Source organism: Lepidochelys kempii, chromosome 1, assembly GCF_965140285.1.
Source record: "Lepidochelys kempii isolate rLepKem1 chromosome 1, rLepKem1.hap1, whole genome shotgun sequence".
Classification (NCBI taxonomy): domain Eukaryota; kingdom Metazoa; phylum Chordata; order Testudines; family Cheloniidae; genus Lepidochelys; species Lepidochelys kempii.
In genome coordinates this window covers 325,492,435-325,509,634 of record NC_136380.1, presented here as the reverse complement: position 1 = coordinate 325,509,634, position 17,200 = coordinate 325,492,435, and the positions used below count along the sequence as shown (strand labels likewise).

At 40.0% G+C, this 17,200-nt stretch overlaps 2 protein-coding genes across 12 annotated transcripts in view; one reads left to right on the top strand and one right to left on the bottom strand.

Moving 5' to 3' along the window:
- Positions 1–9,378, top strand: part of HBP1 (HMG-box transcription factor 1) — a 34,161-nt gene extending 24,783 nt beyond the window's left edge. For all 9 annotated transcript variants that reach the window (XM_073328465.1, XM_073328463.1, XM_073328467.1 and 6 more), the window contains 3 exons: positions 469–795; positions 6,580–6,721; positions 8,271–9,378. In XM_073328465.1, the coding sequence (XP_073184566.1) occupies positions 469–795; positions 6,580–6,721; positions 8,271–8,288 (487 nt within the window). In that variant the 3' untranslated portion in view covers positions 8,289–9,378. The remainder of the gene's footprint in view (positions 1–468; positions 796–6,579; positions 6,722–8,270) is intronic.
- Positions 9,379–10,133: 755 nt separating this feature from the next.
- Positions 10,134–17,200, bottom strand: part of COG5 (component of oligomeric golgi complex 5) — a 307,484-nt gene continuing 300,417 nt past the window's right edge. For all 3 annotated transcript variants that reach the window (XM_073328456.1, XM_073328457.1, XM_073328458.1), the window contains one exon: positions 10,134–10,389. In XM_073328456.1, coding sequence (XP_073184557.1) covers positions 10,275–10,389 — 115 coding nt within the window. In that variant the 3' untranslated portion in view covers positions 10,134–10,274. The remainder of the gene's footprint in view (positions 10,390–17,200) is intronic.

Here is a 17,200-nt window from a genome sequence, read left to right as displayed (position 1 = left end):
TCCTCAAATGAATTATCACTACCAGCAACCATCACACACCAAGCCTTGAGTTCAAACACCTGCCTTGAGCTGTAACAGAGACAAAAGCAGAAGGTGGACTAAGGTCCAAAGCAGAAATGAAAGAATGTTATTCCAAAAGGAGGTGAAATGAGACCAGAACTACAACCGGCATACAAGGGGAGAGTCAGTAGTAAACAACAGCAGATCTTGGACAGTTGCATCCCACCACCACATTGTGGTGCGTCTACCAAAGTTGTTGACTAATCTCTGTACCAAGTCCAGACTAAGTACGTTATAGCTGGATGTATGTATGTATGTTTTGGGTGAAGCACAAGAACTCTAAAAATGAACAGTAGAACAATTAATTAGGGATTGTTCAGGAATCAACATAGATTTAAAAAGTAGGACATGTAAATTTCATTCTAATTGATTTACTTTCTAATCAAGTGATGTATCTTTTCATTCTAGTTATGATTTTACACCAATGGATTCTTCTGCGGTTTATGTATTAAGCAGCATGGCTCGTCAGCGTCGCGCTTCTTTATCTTGTGGAGGATCGGGCAGTCAAGACTTTGAGAGATCAGAATGCAGTAAAAACTGTGTGCCTGATGGATCATCACAGCTTTCCTCCAGTTCTTTGTGTAGTAAAGCTGGCAAAAGCCACAGCTCAGGGACTGCAAGTACTATGAGTGCCACTTCTCCTAACAAATGCAAAAGACCAATGAATGCCTTCATGCTTTTTGCCAAAAAGTACAGAGTCGAATATACTCAGATGTATCCAGGGAAAGATAACAGGTAACGGTACTCAACTTCTTAGTTTTGACCATATAATTGATCTAGCAAAGTTTGCAAGTCCCATTTTTAAACTTATAACAAATTAAGTTTTGCAAGTGAAATAAAATGTGTATGTATTGTTCTAAGAAACAACACTGCTCACAGAAGGCCAAACTTAAGCAGAGGCTTCAGACCTCAGTGAACTTGACAACCAGTGTCAGGGGAGAAACTGGTTTAATATCTACTTACTCTTATTGTAGCTTTATGTAGACCTTATCCTGCCCTCAGAAGCATTTGAGCAATGTTTGTGTGTGTGCAGTGCACACACATTCGTACGTTTTGGTAAGATTCATTCAGGGAAAGAAATACTGTGTTTCCTGTGTTACAGCAGGGAAAGGAAATTTTTATATCTTGCCTCCCAACCTCTGATTGTGTCTTGACATAAGATTGTAAGCTCTTTGGGGCAAGGAGTGTTTGTCTTTTTGCCTCTGTCTATACTTCACCTAGAACAATGGGGCCCTGATCCTTGATTAGGGTTTCTAAGTGGTGTTGTATTCCAAGCAATAATGTTTTAACTGTTCCTATGTCATTCTTTTGCTTGCACAACAAAGCTTGAAAAATCCAGTTACCTAGTTACCAGTGGTGAGTAATAGGTAGCTATCCCTGGCAAGAAGGGTTAAATGGGTCTATGTGTTGATGTGTGTGTAAATTTTATTTTTATATATGTATACATACAAACAGTTTATATATAATGTTTAGACAAAGATATCTATTATATATAAATGTTTGTACATATTAGATACAAATATGTTTTTATATCTATATACATACATAGGTATGTTTGTGTATATTATTTATAAAATGTTTGAGTGTTTTTATATATAAGTTCTGAAAAGAAATCTTTTGCCTCTATATGAGAATAGAATAATTTCTTATAAATTACAGTACTAAACCTACAAAAACTAAAAGTAACAGAACTACAGAAATGTAAATTGAGAAGAATAATTGGCTGTCAGCTTATGTACAAGATGATGGTGGGAAGGCGTTCACCCAGAGTTAAGAAATTAAACCCTGCAGCACGAATAACCCAACCCTTAAATCCCTCTGCTCCACCGTATCATAGAGTTCTATAATGGGTATGGAGTCACTTCAGTGGTGCATCTTTGCAAATGTGTGTGTCTTCAGATTCACTAAAACTATCACTGAGAAATCAAAGCAGCCAATTAGAAAAACATATAATACAATTTCATTTCAAATACTGATTTTCAAATGGAGCAAGCTGGAGCTGCAGTTGGGTGAATTCCAAGGAAGTTTTAATATTTCCGTTTGTAGATTTAGGCTGAGAAAAATAACTGAAGATTAACAAGTAACTGACATTCTGGAATGAAACAGTTAGGGCCTTAGTAGGAAATGACGTGCATGGGAACACATACATGCTTTTGTCTTAAAAAAATAAAACAAAAAAACATAGTGTTGCATCAGTCACTAGCTTTACGTTTATCGATTCTACAAACTTGTGACCAGCAAAACAGCCTTTTAGGCATACTAGTGCAGTATTCACAAATTTGGATATACAGAGGCAATCATATTTATTCAATTGTATACAACTTACCAAATTGCTAAGAAAATTTTACAGTGGATGGTGTATGTTTAATTACAGCATAATCAAATAATTAATTTGTAAACTCAGGTTCTGACCTTCCATTGCAATAACAGCTATACCATTTTTGTTTTTGTTCGTTTTGCTTACACATATTAAAGAGCATACATGAACTGGCATTCCCACCTGGGTTATGTTTTTGGGGGTGGGGAAGGGGAACACAGTGTATCCAGCCCATCAAAGGTTAGATTCCTCAAGGTTAGGCACTGGGATACTCAGTGTCTCAGCATCTAATTTTTAGGCACTTAGAAAATCAGTGAGATTCACAAAGCTTGAGTTAGGTGCTGAGGCTTTCTATAGAATGAATGGAGGAAGCTAGCTGCCTTAAATAGGATTCACAAAAGCCAGTGCACTAGTTGGCTCCCTGCCCAACATAGCCAATAAAAGAGAAGTGTTTCTGCCTGACTTCAAGCTGGAGGGAAGTGCCTCCCTCTGCTTGGAAGTCTCAGTTGCAAAGCCTTTATTGGAGTTAGGCACCTATGCTCTTTTTGAAGGCTGTCACAGGGGAAGCAGGGAGGAGCTCTCCCATAACTTGTAGACCAGGGGTCAGGGTTATTAAAGAGTCATGGGATCAGAAGGATTAAAAGCTGGGTCTCCCACATCTTGGGTGGTTGCTCTAACCAACAGGCTAGAGAGTCATTCTTACGCATTTGTGTGCGCTCTCTGGCACAATGACACTTTAGTTAGTTAATCTAACAATGGAAAACCTTCAACAGGAGAAATTGAGGGAGGCCAGCATCCAAATATCCCATAGTCCAGGGGTTAGGTCACTCATCTGACAAGTGGCAGATACCTGTTCAAATCCCTTCTCTCCCTCAGATGATGGGGATTTGAAATATGGTTTCCCGGATCAGTACCCTAACCGCTGTGCTAAAAGTTATGAGGGAGCTCCTCTGCCTCCCACTCCACAGTTGCATTAGGCCAAGGACCATGCATCAGCCACTGGTTCATGGATCAACTGGAAGTAGGTGTCTAGCTGCCTAAAGTGAGGCAACAGTGCACATGCTCAGAGGCAGAAACAGCCAACTTTTACTGCAAAAACTTACGTGCCACATATGATTAGTGCATACAAGGTTAGGCTGCAGCTGAGCCGTGGGTTTTGTGAATATGTATGGTGTCTGATCTTCGGAATGTAGGCACCCAAAGGGGCACTTAGACACCTGAGTCCCTTTGTGCCTCTAGCCCCAGGCTAATAAAATAGTGAACTATGAAAACCTATGTATATAGGTCAACATCCATTTCATTCTAAGGCTTGAGCAGAAAGCTCCTGATCCAAACCAGATTTAAGATGATGCTTTGTGTTTCAGACCTCAGTAAGCTTGACAACCGTCCTGGGTTCATTGCCATGTATCCATAAGTGGACTTTATCCTGTATGCAAAAATATTTAAGTAATTTTTGAGTGACATGTAAGTTTTGAAAGTGGAACACGTCTGAAATACAGCCCCACATCTTTAGTATAATTGATGGAAACCGATACCTAGGCTCAGACAACTTTAAATGTGTAGCAGAAGCAAATTTAATGGCTTGTTTAGTGCAGACTTTACAGGGGCTAGATCCCAAATTTTGAGCTGTAATAATTTCTTCCTCCTCTTAATTCATCGTAAGTAACCATACCTGTTTGGTTACATAATCAGATGCCTTACTAGCACTTCAAAAGGACAGCTGATACTTTCTGAGGCACTCTAAAGCCATGAGTGAAAGAACACAGGTTGTGGGGAAGGGCAGTCTAGTGAGGGGTGTAACTGGACAGGTTTTTGCCTGAGTTAGTGCTGTCAGTAGAAGAAATTTAGAAGAGGCCTAAAAGGTCGTGGAACTTAACTAGCCAGACTTTTCATCAATTTCATTGGTACTGGTTGGTGAACAGCCATGCTCCATTTCTTCTTGTACATGAAGCTCTTACTTTTACACCAAATTGCTGAAGCTCAAATCCATATAGTTTCAATACTTGTATGCACAGCTTCGTGTCTTGGAGGTATCAAGTGTCTTGGTCTGCCCCGTACACATTTAGAAAAACTATTTAGGAAGGTTTAACAAGTTTATAACTCCTTGTCCTGTAACTGCCAGAGACAAAACGATAGTCATTATACCAGTAACCTTTGGTTTAGAGAAATGTGGTAAAGTACTAGAATCAGAAATGTAGAGGTGGCAGGCCCCCCTCCACCCCCCAGAGGTCATCTAGGCTATCCCACCTCCCCCCCCCCACAATGCTAAGGGTGGACCAAGTATACTTAGATCAAAGCTGTAAGCAAGTAATGTAATCATCTAATGTTGAATATTAATATTCAGTAGTCCATGCCTGGGTTGTTAAATATGCGTAAGCAGCAATTTCATCCAGTGTAATAAAATGACTAGTGTCAGGCTGCTCACCTATGCACATTTTCATGCCTTCGCAGTGTAAATGGAAGGTCTGAACCCCCTTTCCCACTGGCTAATAGCTAGACCTGTATTTAATGACAAGGTCACTATTTGTAAAACAATTTTCCAGCTTCAGCAGCAGGAGAGGGCAGTATTTGAAACAGGAAATAACTTTTTTTTTTAAACTGTGGTTTAGTTCCTTGAACTCTGTCTGGCTGAGGCGTGTATAATAACTGGTTCAGCGAGCTCAATTTGCCCTAATTAAAGTGAGCGTGTGTAGCATGCTTCCCATACATTGGGGAAAATATAGATCTTCAGTATCTATTGTTGGAAGCCCAGTAGCTTAAGGTGACACCCTTTAACAGATGCTTCACTTAGCTGAGTCACTGTCCTCGCTCCATAGCACTTGATGATGTACCAGTACTAAATGGTAACTGTCTGAGAGGGGAAGCATCCGGTGCAATTGGACCATTTCTTGAGACAGAATGTTTCATAAATGCCTCTTAACTAAACTAGTGCATGTACCTGTAGAACTAGCCATGCTAGCTTAACTCAGAAATATGAACCCTGTCGCTGAAAGACACAAATTGACCTACCTGTGTGGATTTACCAGAGGCAGACTAATGTGTGAGCCTTTGGTCTCAGGAGTCCTCAGAGCATCTCACGGTACAGGCTTAGTGATTAGTAGAGACTAAAGTGAGCTTCCATATTGCTCCCTGCGTGCTGTGTAACCCATAGGATTCTGGCTGTGGTAGAACTTTTCAGAATTAGTTTGTCTCCTTGTTGGTGTGGAGCAGAATGAATTACCTCTGAACAGACATATGTGAAACTACCCAGAAGGGCTTGATGTTACTGTGCTTTACCTGATTCTATTAGGGAGTCTGTAAACTGCATAGATTCCTGTGAGCTTTTTTACTGATACTGTGTGTATCATTGATAATTTGACGGGGAATATCACTTATCCAGTGTTTTCATGAATCACTAATAAAACATACTCTGTAATTTAGAGGATTTATTAAAATGGTGGGGCTGTGAATTGTATTTTATATTAACATCTAATCACCATCATTTTGGAGACAGTTACGCAATATGGCACAATGAAGGGAGATATTGTCCAGTAGGCATAGGGCCTATTAAGTGTAAGGTAGAGAAGTTGTTTTTTTTTTCCTTCACATTAAGCTTTAGGAAATAATCAAGGAGCAAGTCATAACAAATGGTCCCTTACTGCTGTCCTAGAACTTGGTCAAGAGCCCAACTGTCTGAGCTACCCCTCCCCCAACCCAAAGGCTAATAGTGGGGAACTCTGAACACATCTACCCAGAAGGTCAGCCCATTTACCACAGGGAAGCCCATTCTAGAGAGTTTTCATTAAACAAAATCTTTTGTTTGGTTGCAGTCATAGCAAAATCACTGTGCTAAAATGAGGTGAAAGAACAATTTTGTAAATATTGTGTGGTTGTACATGAAGGGTGATAGCCTGCACGGTGACCAATCAGACTCTTAACTTTCCCACTTTGTTACATCACAGTACGTGATGTTCAAACTTACTTTTAAATGTCAAAATATGCCCTTCTTTTTAACAGTAGCTGGGGTCTTCCCTGTGACTATTCAAAGAGGCATAGGACAGTCAGAAACATGCTCACACATTGCAAAGAGGAAATTGTTGTTCTTGTGTGCTTTCACATCTAACACTTTCTTTCTGATGACAGCCTTTTACAAGAGACAAGAAATGTTGTGGGATTTATAAGAAATTCCTGCCTTGACCATTCTGTAAACATTTATTTTGCAGAGCCATAAGTGTGATACTTGGTGACAGGTGGAAGAAAATGAAAAATGAAGAAAGACGGATGTACACGCTAGAAGCCAAGGCTTTGGCTGAAGAACAAAAACGTTTAAATCCTGACTGTTGGAAACGGAAACGAACAAATTCAGTATGTTTTGTCAAACAGTGCTCAACTGCATTATATAGTTTACAAATAAGTTCACACAATCCCATGTTTTTCTTTTTCTGCAGTACATAGTATAGTAGACCTCATGCTCTCCTTTGTTGCACTAGCCCGCACTTTCCTTTTGTTACTCTATAGCCTTTAACCTGCTGTTGCAGAGTTGCTGTCACAGCCTGTTCTGACTGGATGACATAGGGCAATTGGCCTGTTTCAAAGCTGATGACACTGACTATGTATTGGGTGGAAGACATCCACTCTCATGTTACTCCTTTAAAAAAAAACCACATGAATTCCACTGTCTGAAAAGTGAGAAGTTTTTTCCAAAGAGTATGGAGTCTGCAAGGACTTCGACTTTGAGTGTGAATGGGACAGCTTTCTCAGGAGCACATGCAGGTGTTGCTTTAGGGCTTAGCCAGAAATGCTGCAAGAGCATGGTTGCTTCTCCACTTACTACTGTACCTAGAGCCTTCAGTCCCTGGGCTGCACAAAGCACCACCAAATCCCAGATGGCATCACCAGGCTGACTACTTGTATCTTTCTATGCGATTTATCATTCTCGCATCTACAACAGCAGAATTAAAATCAGAAATTGTGTAATAAGGCAACAGAACTTCATGTAATTCTGTTAAAGCTTGCAGTAATCCATTATGGTTTAACTAAAGACCTCTATTTAGTAACTAGAAAAGGAGGACTTGTGGCACCTTAGAGACTAACCAATTTATTTGAGCATAAGCTTTTGTGAGCTACATGCATCCGATGCAGTGAGCTGTAGCTCACGAAAGCTTATGCTCAGATAAATTGGTTAGTCTCTAAGGTGCCACAAGTACTTTTCTTTTTGCGAATACAGACTAACACGGCTGCTACTCTGAAACCTATTTAGTAACTGTATTTTTCTCAATAATGCGGTCTTGGAATCACCATGTGAGATTGCCTGTGCCATTCTCGACTTGGGCTGGTAAGAGAGATCAGTGTACATAGTGCTGGTCATGAGGACCAAATTAAACTCAGCTGCTCCTCCGTATTTGAATTGAAGTAAATGGATTGTGTGCATGGAACTGTGAGCAACTTTTCAGTCAGTCTTGGGTTGGCCTCAGCAAGGGGGAGAACTTGAACACACCCCTACGTATTTAGATTTTCCCTTTTAATGCTTTTTGCGTGTGTAGATACAATGGTGATAGACATAGAAATACCTAGGATGAACTACCCCCATGACAAAGCAGCAGTAGCTAGTGATTTGTGTCAATTGTTACACCTTGCTGGAGGTTCAGAGAGCAAAACAAGCTGGTTCAAGAAACTCTCCAAATAACTATTTGGCTTCACTTCTTAGTCTAGGGACAGAGTTAATTGTTAGCTCATTTTGCAACTACCCAAGTGTCAGCATGTTATTTTTTGCATGCATCTTGATCAGCAAATGCAAGTACTTCTCTACATTCTGTAAATAAATCCTTTTCACATCTCATACTACTTCTGCATCTGTATTTCTCTTTGATTTGTAATTGCTAACGTGGTTTCTCTTTTGTTACTGTTTTTACAGGGCTCACAACAACATTAAATCAGAATTTTACTGTTAACTATATTTACAAAACGGCTGACACTTGATGGAAAGATTTATGAAGATCAAGGTCTTACCATTTGTTGTGAATTTGTGAGACCACAAAATGCTGGCATTATCAAGTCAGAAAATGATTTAACATGAGTGAGGATTTGCTTTTTACAATAGAGCATTCAGTAACCTAAAACTATCAACATTTTAAACCAAATTGCCTTATTTTTCTTCCAAACTTCATATATGTCTATCAGGTAATATAGGCTTGAAAATGGATATCCTGTGGTGCTAAGTAAATTAGGAAAAAGAAGAGGAGGTGTGTATAAATGTGTTTTTTTTTAAATGTACAAAAAGGGGAATTTTAAAATATGTAACAGCTGTTTATACATTGATTTCTATTGCTGATTAATATGTATTGCACAAGCCATATAATTATGATTCTGGGAGCTGGGATTTCCTGAAATGGCAAAAAGCATTAGTACCAACCTGTGAACTCCCAGTCTGCCCCATGCCAACAAGCTACCAGATTGTGGTAAGTGGACAGTGTAGTGTACCGTAGCAAGAGAGTTGCCTAGTGGGGTGCCACATGTAAAATTTATATCCATGGTGTGATGTTTTTGCACCAGCTGACAATATTGTGAGCTATTATTTCCAATGGAAATAATGGCTTGGGTCAGGATGAAATGAATTAATAGCATTGCATTATCTCAAGAAAATATTGCAAATGATAATTGTCACCATTGTACTTCTAACTTTGTGTTTTGTCTCCTCTGCCACATATTCTATGATTATATTTTATTTTGCCATAATATATGTTTATGGTGGGGGCAAACTTTGCACTTACGTAGGTGCAACACTTGCACTTTACTTTTTTCCTCCAACTGTCTAAAATCAGACCAGATACATTAGAATTACAGCTGCTTTTGCTGTAAACTTTTACAATCATGGCTTTTCATGTTACTAAACACGCAGTGTGTTTCTTTTTTAAGAATCACAACTGTAAATTAATTGTTCATGACATGTCTACAGGATGTTGCCCCTAAGATTTTTGCACACTATATTCTTGTATATTATTTCAAATAAATTTGTAAAACTTCTTGGTGGTGGTTTCTTTAATATATAAACTAAAGAAGACTAGTCATTAAGTCAGGTGAGCAGAAATACACATTTTAACGACGGCAAATCTGTATAAAGCCTTGTGTAGTTTCATAAAGAACTATGAATGTGTAGAATATGTGTAGAATATTTTTCAAATAATTCAAATGTGTAGAATATTTTTACTGCACACATCTTGTAAGTATGTTTGATGCTTTGTAATAAGGAAGCCACTTATTGAATTTTAAATATTGAATTCAAGATCAAAAGATAGATGCTCTTTATTACACTTGTAGCAAAAAGATTCAAAGTCAACTTCAAAGCACTAATGATGGTGCAAAGAATCAAATCTACTTTATTTTGTAAATTAAAACGTTTTTTGTGATAAATAGTGCTTTTTACATGGAATGTTAGACATAAACTGATCTAACTCTACTGAAGTTTAGACCCTTTCATTCTAACATTATATAAAAAAGCTACCTTTCTGCATACCACTAATATTTAATCACGCTCTTTTTTGTGACATATTTACAGGAAAGTAGCTAAATGCGTAGGTATTAGAATTCATTTTCTGAAGCATACAGAACATTTGAGACAGTCCTAATTTTTGTTTTTTAACTTTTAAATTCAGAAAGGATATTAGAAAATATTAGGCAAATATTCTCTGAGAATCATTTTGTGTGAAATTATATTATTCCATTACAATCAAACATGTCCTACTGTTTAGACAAAGTTGAGGAATACAGAGTACAAAAAGAAGATGTTAGAACCTTTATTAGACAGGGCTTTTTCTAATAGCACTTTTGAAAATAATTATTTATATTAACCCTATAAGCATTCATCTGTCAGTGCCCAATTAACAATATAGAATTTGAGTAGCATGGGGGTTGGATGGTGTTACTGAAGTGTAGACATTGCTTTCTTCAGCAGCTGAACCATGATGGGATAGACTGGTGCGAACTCCTTTCCTTCTCTAGTTCTTACCGACTGAACATAAGCTTCCAGTGCACCTCTAAGTTAAAAAAAAAAAAAATTAGAGGATCATTTTTCTTGTAAAGAACTTAGATTAATTAGTCTATTAGAAAACAATTATTTGTGCAGTTTGACCAGAGGTGGGCAAACTATGCCCCATAGGACCATCCTGCCCAGCTCTTGAGCTCTCAGCTGGAGAGGCTAGCCCCCAGCCCCTCCTCTGCCATCCCCTCTCCCCCACAGCCTCAGCTCACCATGCTGCCAGCACTCTGGGCGTTGGGGCTCGAGCTGCCAGCCTGCCCCAGTGCTCTAGACGGCGCAGTGGTGTGGCTGGCTCCGGCCAGGCAGCACGGTAAGGGGGCGGGGAGGTTGGATAAGGGGCAGGGCTCCCGGGGGCAGTCAGGGGACAGGGAACGGGCGGGGGGGGGGGGTTTGGATAGGCATGGGAGTCCTGTCAGGGGTCAGCAGTGTGGATAGGGGACGGGGGGTTCCGGGAGGGCGGTCAGAGGACAAGGAGCAGGGGGGTTGGATGGGTCAGAGGTTCTGAGGGGGGCAGTCAGGTGGGAGGGGATGGGGGGAGGGCACAGCCTTCCCTAACTGGCCCTCCATACAGTTTTGGAACCCCAATGGGGCCCTCAGGGCAAAAGGTTTGCCCACCCCTGAGCTAGATAGCAGGATCCAGAGTAGATTTGCAAGCTAGAACGGAGCATAGTAAAAAAGGTACTTGACTGCCTAAACACTGAACAATCTCCTCTGCTCTCTCGCTCAAGCAATGTTTTCCCAAACTGTTGGAAACTAAGCCCCTCCCCTCTCAAAAATCAGGAAATTAGTCACAACCAATCCTCCAGTACTGTGTGATAGTAGACATTTTCATTTATGTATCTTCACAGTCTCATCCTCCCACACCCATTTTATGAAGATCTACTTTGTCTCCTTTCAAAGTTAGTGGCCATTTCTGCCTCCCAGTGATTGCCTCCAGCTATCTGTCAACTCAGGCAGGCACGAAGTGAATGTGTTTTTCACAACCAGAACAGTTAACTTTTTCTTTTTCATGAAAGACTCTAGAAAAAAATCGAGAGGGCTGTAGGTGGCTCCTCTCTGCTCCACCTTTTGGGAAATACTGCTCTTACTGATCAGAATAACACATTTTCACCTGTATGTGTGCATTTCTACTGGATTCTTCTTATACAGCAGTCATGCATGTTGCCAGGGTAAGCGTATAGATTAAGGTCAGAAGAGACCATTATGATTTATGTAGTCTGACCTGACTAACACAAGCCATAGTTATCACCCAATAATGTGGTTGAATTAGAGCATCTCTGATGACAGAATTGGGTCCTGTGTGCTTGAGTTATCAAAGGCGGTTTATTATTATGAAATGGCATCCCCTAGTTTTTAAAATAAAATAGATTTTGATTTTTACTGTTAAACAAGAAAATTAACACTACTTAGTTAAGAATTTACCAGTAATTCAGCTTACTGTCAGACTCCTCCTTTTCTATTCCCCAAGAGAGACAGATGGCACAATACTGCCAACTATCCTCTAGCAATAAAGTTGAGAATTTCCCTCTAAGCTCCAGTCTGATCTTCCCTTTCCGTTAGACTTTACCATAGCAAAAAGGTAGAAAAACTTAGAAAAATAACCAGCAGTCCCCTTCCTCAGAGGGTGGATTAGGGAAGAGGACATGACAAACAGTTACTAGTAAATAATTTTCCCTTGTTACACATTTCTTTTCTCTGATTTAGTAGGAATAAACTCCAGGCCAGTTGGTTACAGCATGAACACTTGACTTGATAGTGCTACTAGCAAAATTCTGTCCAAACGCAGGTGGAGCAGTCAGCAGGTCAAGCTTTATGAATGAGTGCTTGGCTGCCTTATTTCAGAAGCAAATGGCTTTGCCCTCCTTGCCCAAGAAATACAACTGCCTCAGGGGATGAGGAAGGCTGGCCTGTTGGTAAACTCGGCAACAACGTCCTTTATTCATCTCTTGGAGGACAGGCTTAGCAGCTGTATTTTCTTTTTAGCATCCCTCAAAACAAATAATTAGAATAACAAAATTTTTTTAGAATGCACTTAATACCCAAGGAATACAGCTTTCTATTCTGAAACAGCTGGGGCAGGGCAAGAGGCTGAGAGAAAAATAGGCTCACTGATAATGGAATTGCTTGTTCACTTGTAATAAGTCTAGAAGATAGAACTACTATTTGTCAGGGAGGAGGGAGAGAAGCTCTGAGGAGGATGGGGAAACGTAGTTCCTCAAGCCTCATAGCCGAAGTCACTACACTCATAGCATCCTTTAGGGTGATCCATTTTAGAGGGAACTTGTCTAAAGGCTCAAAGGGAGAGGAATCGTATTGAACACGAGGGAAATCCTACTGAGGACTAAAATGGGCTATAATGGTTTCAAAGCCCACTTTTAGTGTCGCTGATCGTGATGTTGAGGGCGTAGAAGGCTTCACATCCTATAAGTACTGACCTGGGATGTCAATTAATCGTAGGAACTCACGCGATTAACTCAAAAAAATTAATCGCAATTTTAAAAATTAATCACACTGTTAAACAATAGAATACCAATTTAAATTTATTATATATATCGATTGCAATTACAACTGTACAGATACAGTGCTCACTTTATTTTTTATTACAAATATTTGCACTGTAAAAATGATAAAGGAAATAGTATCTTTCAATTCACCTCATACAAGTACTGGAGTACCAATCTCTTTATCATGCAAATGCAACTTACAAATGTAGGGTTTTTGTTACATAACTGCACTCAAAACCAAAACAATGTAAAACTTTAGAGCCCTACAAATCCACTCAGTCCTATTTCTCGTTCAGCCAATCACTAAGACAAAGAAGTTTGTTTACATTTCCAGGAGATAACGCTGCCTGCTTCTTACTTAAAATGTCACCTGAAAGTGAGAACAGGCGTTTGCATGGCACTGGTGTTGCAAGTTATTTACGTGCCAGATGCGCTAAAGATTCATATGCCGCTTCATGCGTCGTTGGCCATCATTGGCCAACTTTAATTAAATTTGTGACTGAACTCTAGGGGGAGAATTGTATGTCTCCTGCTCTGTTTTACCCGCATTCTGCCATATATTTCATGTAATAGCAGTCTCAGATGATGATCCAGCACATGTTCATTTTAAGAACACTTTCACTGCAAATTTGATAAAATGCAAAGACAATACCAATGTGAAATTTCTAAAGATAGCCACAGCACTCGACCCAAGATTCAAGAATCTGAAGTGCCTTCCAAAATCTGAGAGGAATGAGGTGTGGAGCATGCTTTCTGATGTCTTAAAAGAGCAACGCTCTGATGCGGAAACTATAGAACCCAAACCACCAAAAAAGAAAATCATCTTGCTGGTGGCATCTGACTCAGATGAAGAAAATGAACATGTATCGGTCCTCATTGATTTGGATCGTTATCGAGCAGGACCCGTCCTCAGCATGGACGCATGGAATGGTGGTTGAAGCATCAAGGGCATATGACTTGTTAGTACATCTGGCATGTAAATATCTTGCGACGCCGGCTACAACAGTGTCATGCAAACGCCTGTTCTCACTTTCAGGTGACATTATAACAAGAAGTGGGCAGCATTATCTCCAGCAAATTGCAACCAAACTTATTTGTCTGAGCAACTGGCTGAATAAGAAGTAGGACTGAGTGGACTTGTAGGCTCTAAAGTTTTACATTGTTTTATTTTTGAATGTAGGTGGCTTTTTTTGTACATAATTCTATATTTGTAAGTTCAACTTTCATGATAAAGAGATTGCACTACAGTAGTTGAATTAGGTGAATTGAAAAATACTATTTCTTTTGTTTTTCACAGTGCAAATATTTGTAATCAAAATATAAAGTGAGCACTACCCTTTGTATTTTACATTGTAATTGAAATCAATATATTTGAAAACGTAGAAAACATTAAAAACATTTAAATAAATGGTATTCTATTGTTTAACTGCAAGATTAATCATGCAATAAATCACTATTAATTTTTTAATTTGATTAATTGCGATTAATTTTTTTAATCGCTTGACGGCCCTAGTACTGACATTTCTGAAAGTAGAGGGCTCTTTAACTGAGCAAAGGCATAATGTGATCCATTAGTTGGAAGCTGAAGTGACACATTCAGGGTAGAAATAAAACGATGAAGGCAATTAACCATTGGAACAAATTATCCAGGGATGTGGTAGATTCTCCATCCTTTGACGTATTTCAATCAAAAGAGGATGTATTTCTAAAAGAGATGCTCTAAATTAATCAGAAGTCAAGGACTGGATGCAGGAATTGCTTGGTGAAATTCTACAACCTGGTTATGCAGAAGGTCAGACTAGATAATCATATTAAAGCCCTTCTAGCTTTAAATTCTATTGGTACAGAGAAAGTAAATAAGGAAGTGTTATTTACTCCTCCTCATAACACAAGAGCTAGGGGTCACCAAATGAAATTAATAGGCAGCAGGTTTAAAACAAACAAAAGGAAGTATTCCTTCACACAACGCACAGTCAATTTGTAGAACTGTTTGCCGGAGGATGTTGTGAAGGCCAAAAGTATAACTGGGTTCAAAAAAGAACTAGATAAGTTCACGGAGGATAGGTCCATTAATGACTAGTAGCCAGCGTGGGCCGGAATTGTGTCCCTAGCCTCTGTTTGCCAGAAGCTGAGAATGGGCGACAGGGGATGGATCACTTTATGATTACCTGTTCTGTTCATTCCCCCTGGGCACCTGGCATTGGCCACTGTCGGAAGACAGGATATGGGGCTAGATGGACCTTTGGTGTGACCCAGTCTGGCCGTTCTTATGTAATCTAACCAGGCAGATATCAAACTCTGCAGAGATGCTCTCCACTAAGAGTTGAACATGTGAGTTGAGTCAGAACTTTGCATGTACATGGAATGTGAAAATCAATGTATATATAAAAGCATTGTTATGTGAATCATTATATGAGTTATATGTATAACACATAGCAACTTGCAATACCAGGGTGCCTGAATTGGCATGAGCAGTGAGCATATAAGCAACTACAGTAATACAGTGTAACACTGAAATTGTCTTGTGTGGTATGATGTGATGGAAAATACACTAATGCATTCACTGCTATTTACACAGTATGAACTTGAGGCAAGGTTGAAAGTGAAACACCAGTTCCTGAGAAAGGAGTTTGGAAATTTCAGGAAGACCAAGATAGAATCACCACTATGTTCATAAGAGCCAAAAACATCACCGTTGTCCTGTCCTGACTGATTTTCCTTGGAAGAAATGTTCGTAACTGGGAGCTGAAAAATTATGGAGTTTAACCCTCTTAGCATAACAAGACAACAGCGGGGTAGAAACTGAAGGAGCTGTTTTCATAATTAACAGATACCAAAAAGGTTTTATCCCTGGTGTTCTGAGGTGGGATCTCTTCTGCTAAAGCTCTTCCATTTTGTATAACTAATAGGGCTTGAACCTGAATCGCCCACATCCCAGGTGGGGGCGCTAACCACTTGCCTACAGTGTCATTTTTTTTCCTCTGGCCCAATGTTCTTTAATGAGGCATTAGGTATTGCAACACTTAAGTCCCTTTTGTGGCTCTAGCCCTGAGTACCTTTGCCTCTCCATCTGCTAAATAGGGACAAACTATTTCCATATTTGTAGTTGTAACAAGAGGCTAAATTCATCAATGTTTGAACAGTGCTTTGGAAACTTGTAAGGTGCTATAGATGTTGTACATGAATTTTCTCTGAGCTAGCAGAAAGGATGGATCACAAAAGCAGCTGTGTCATATTCACCACCTCCCTAGGAAAGGTTGGATTCTGTTCTGTTGGACTCTGGCCTGAATGGAAAGGAAGGCTAAATCCAACTATGGCTTGTGTAACAAATGCAGTGAGAATAGCAACTCTACCGGAGTCACAAAAACTAATTCAAAGAAATATTCCTTACATAATAATTGCATCAGTGACAGCTGATATAGAAGAAGGGAACTACTGTTTTCAAACCTCACATTCATAAACTGAGAATACAGGGGAGATTTAAGGGATAACAAAGACATCTGGAAAGTGCGAGATGCGATACAGTATCCTGGGGAATGAAGGCCACATTTCTTGAGCTCAGGTGCTCTCCCAAAATTACACACCTCACATGCTCCCTGAAGGAGATCAACAACTCAGAGGCTGAAGCCAACATTTTCAAATATAAAGGCCCTTAAAGTTGATGGGAGCTGCTGGATGCTTGGCATTTTTATAGATTAGGTCACTTATGTGGGTGTCTAAACGTGTTCAGAAGCCCCACTTCAGCACTCGTTGAAAATCTTTGCCTAAGGAATTCAGAAAGTCTAAATAGGAAAGCTCAGATGTGAGCTTCCTGCCAGGGAAGTTCTCCCCATCCCTACGATGCAATAGCCACCTCCACAGTCAGATGCTCCCCCAACAAGTTGGAAGCTGGGTCTTGGTGCACAGCGGGAGAAGGGTGCTTAGACAGTGGATTAATCCGAGCATCAGAGAAGGCAGGAATATGCAGTTTCACAGGAGGTATGCCCATGCAGGAAGGAGCAGGGATGAGAGCCCGTTATCTCTCAGAGGCAGGCAGTAGACAACAGGCAGAGAGATGAGAAGAGGTTTTGAATTATCTCCATGGTGCTGCAGTAGTGGAGACCCACCGGCCCAGGCTAAGAGAGGAGCACTGTGGCAGGCAAGCCAGAGGAAGTATAGCAAGCCCATGCTGAGAGAGTGAGAGTGCTGCAGAGAAAGGCACAAAACCAAACCTGAGGGAAATCAGCACCCAGGAGCAGGGTATTAACTCATATAGGGTATGTCTACAGAGCAGCTGGGAGGAGTGATTCCCAGTGTAGATATACA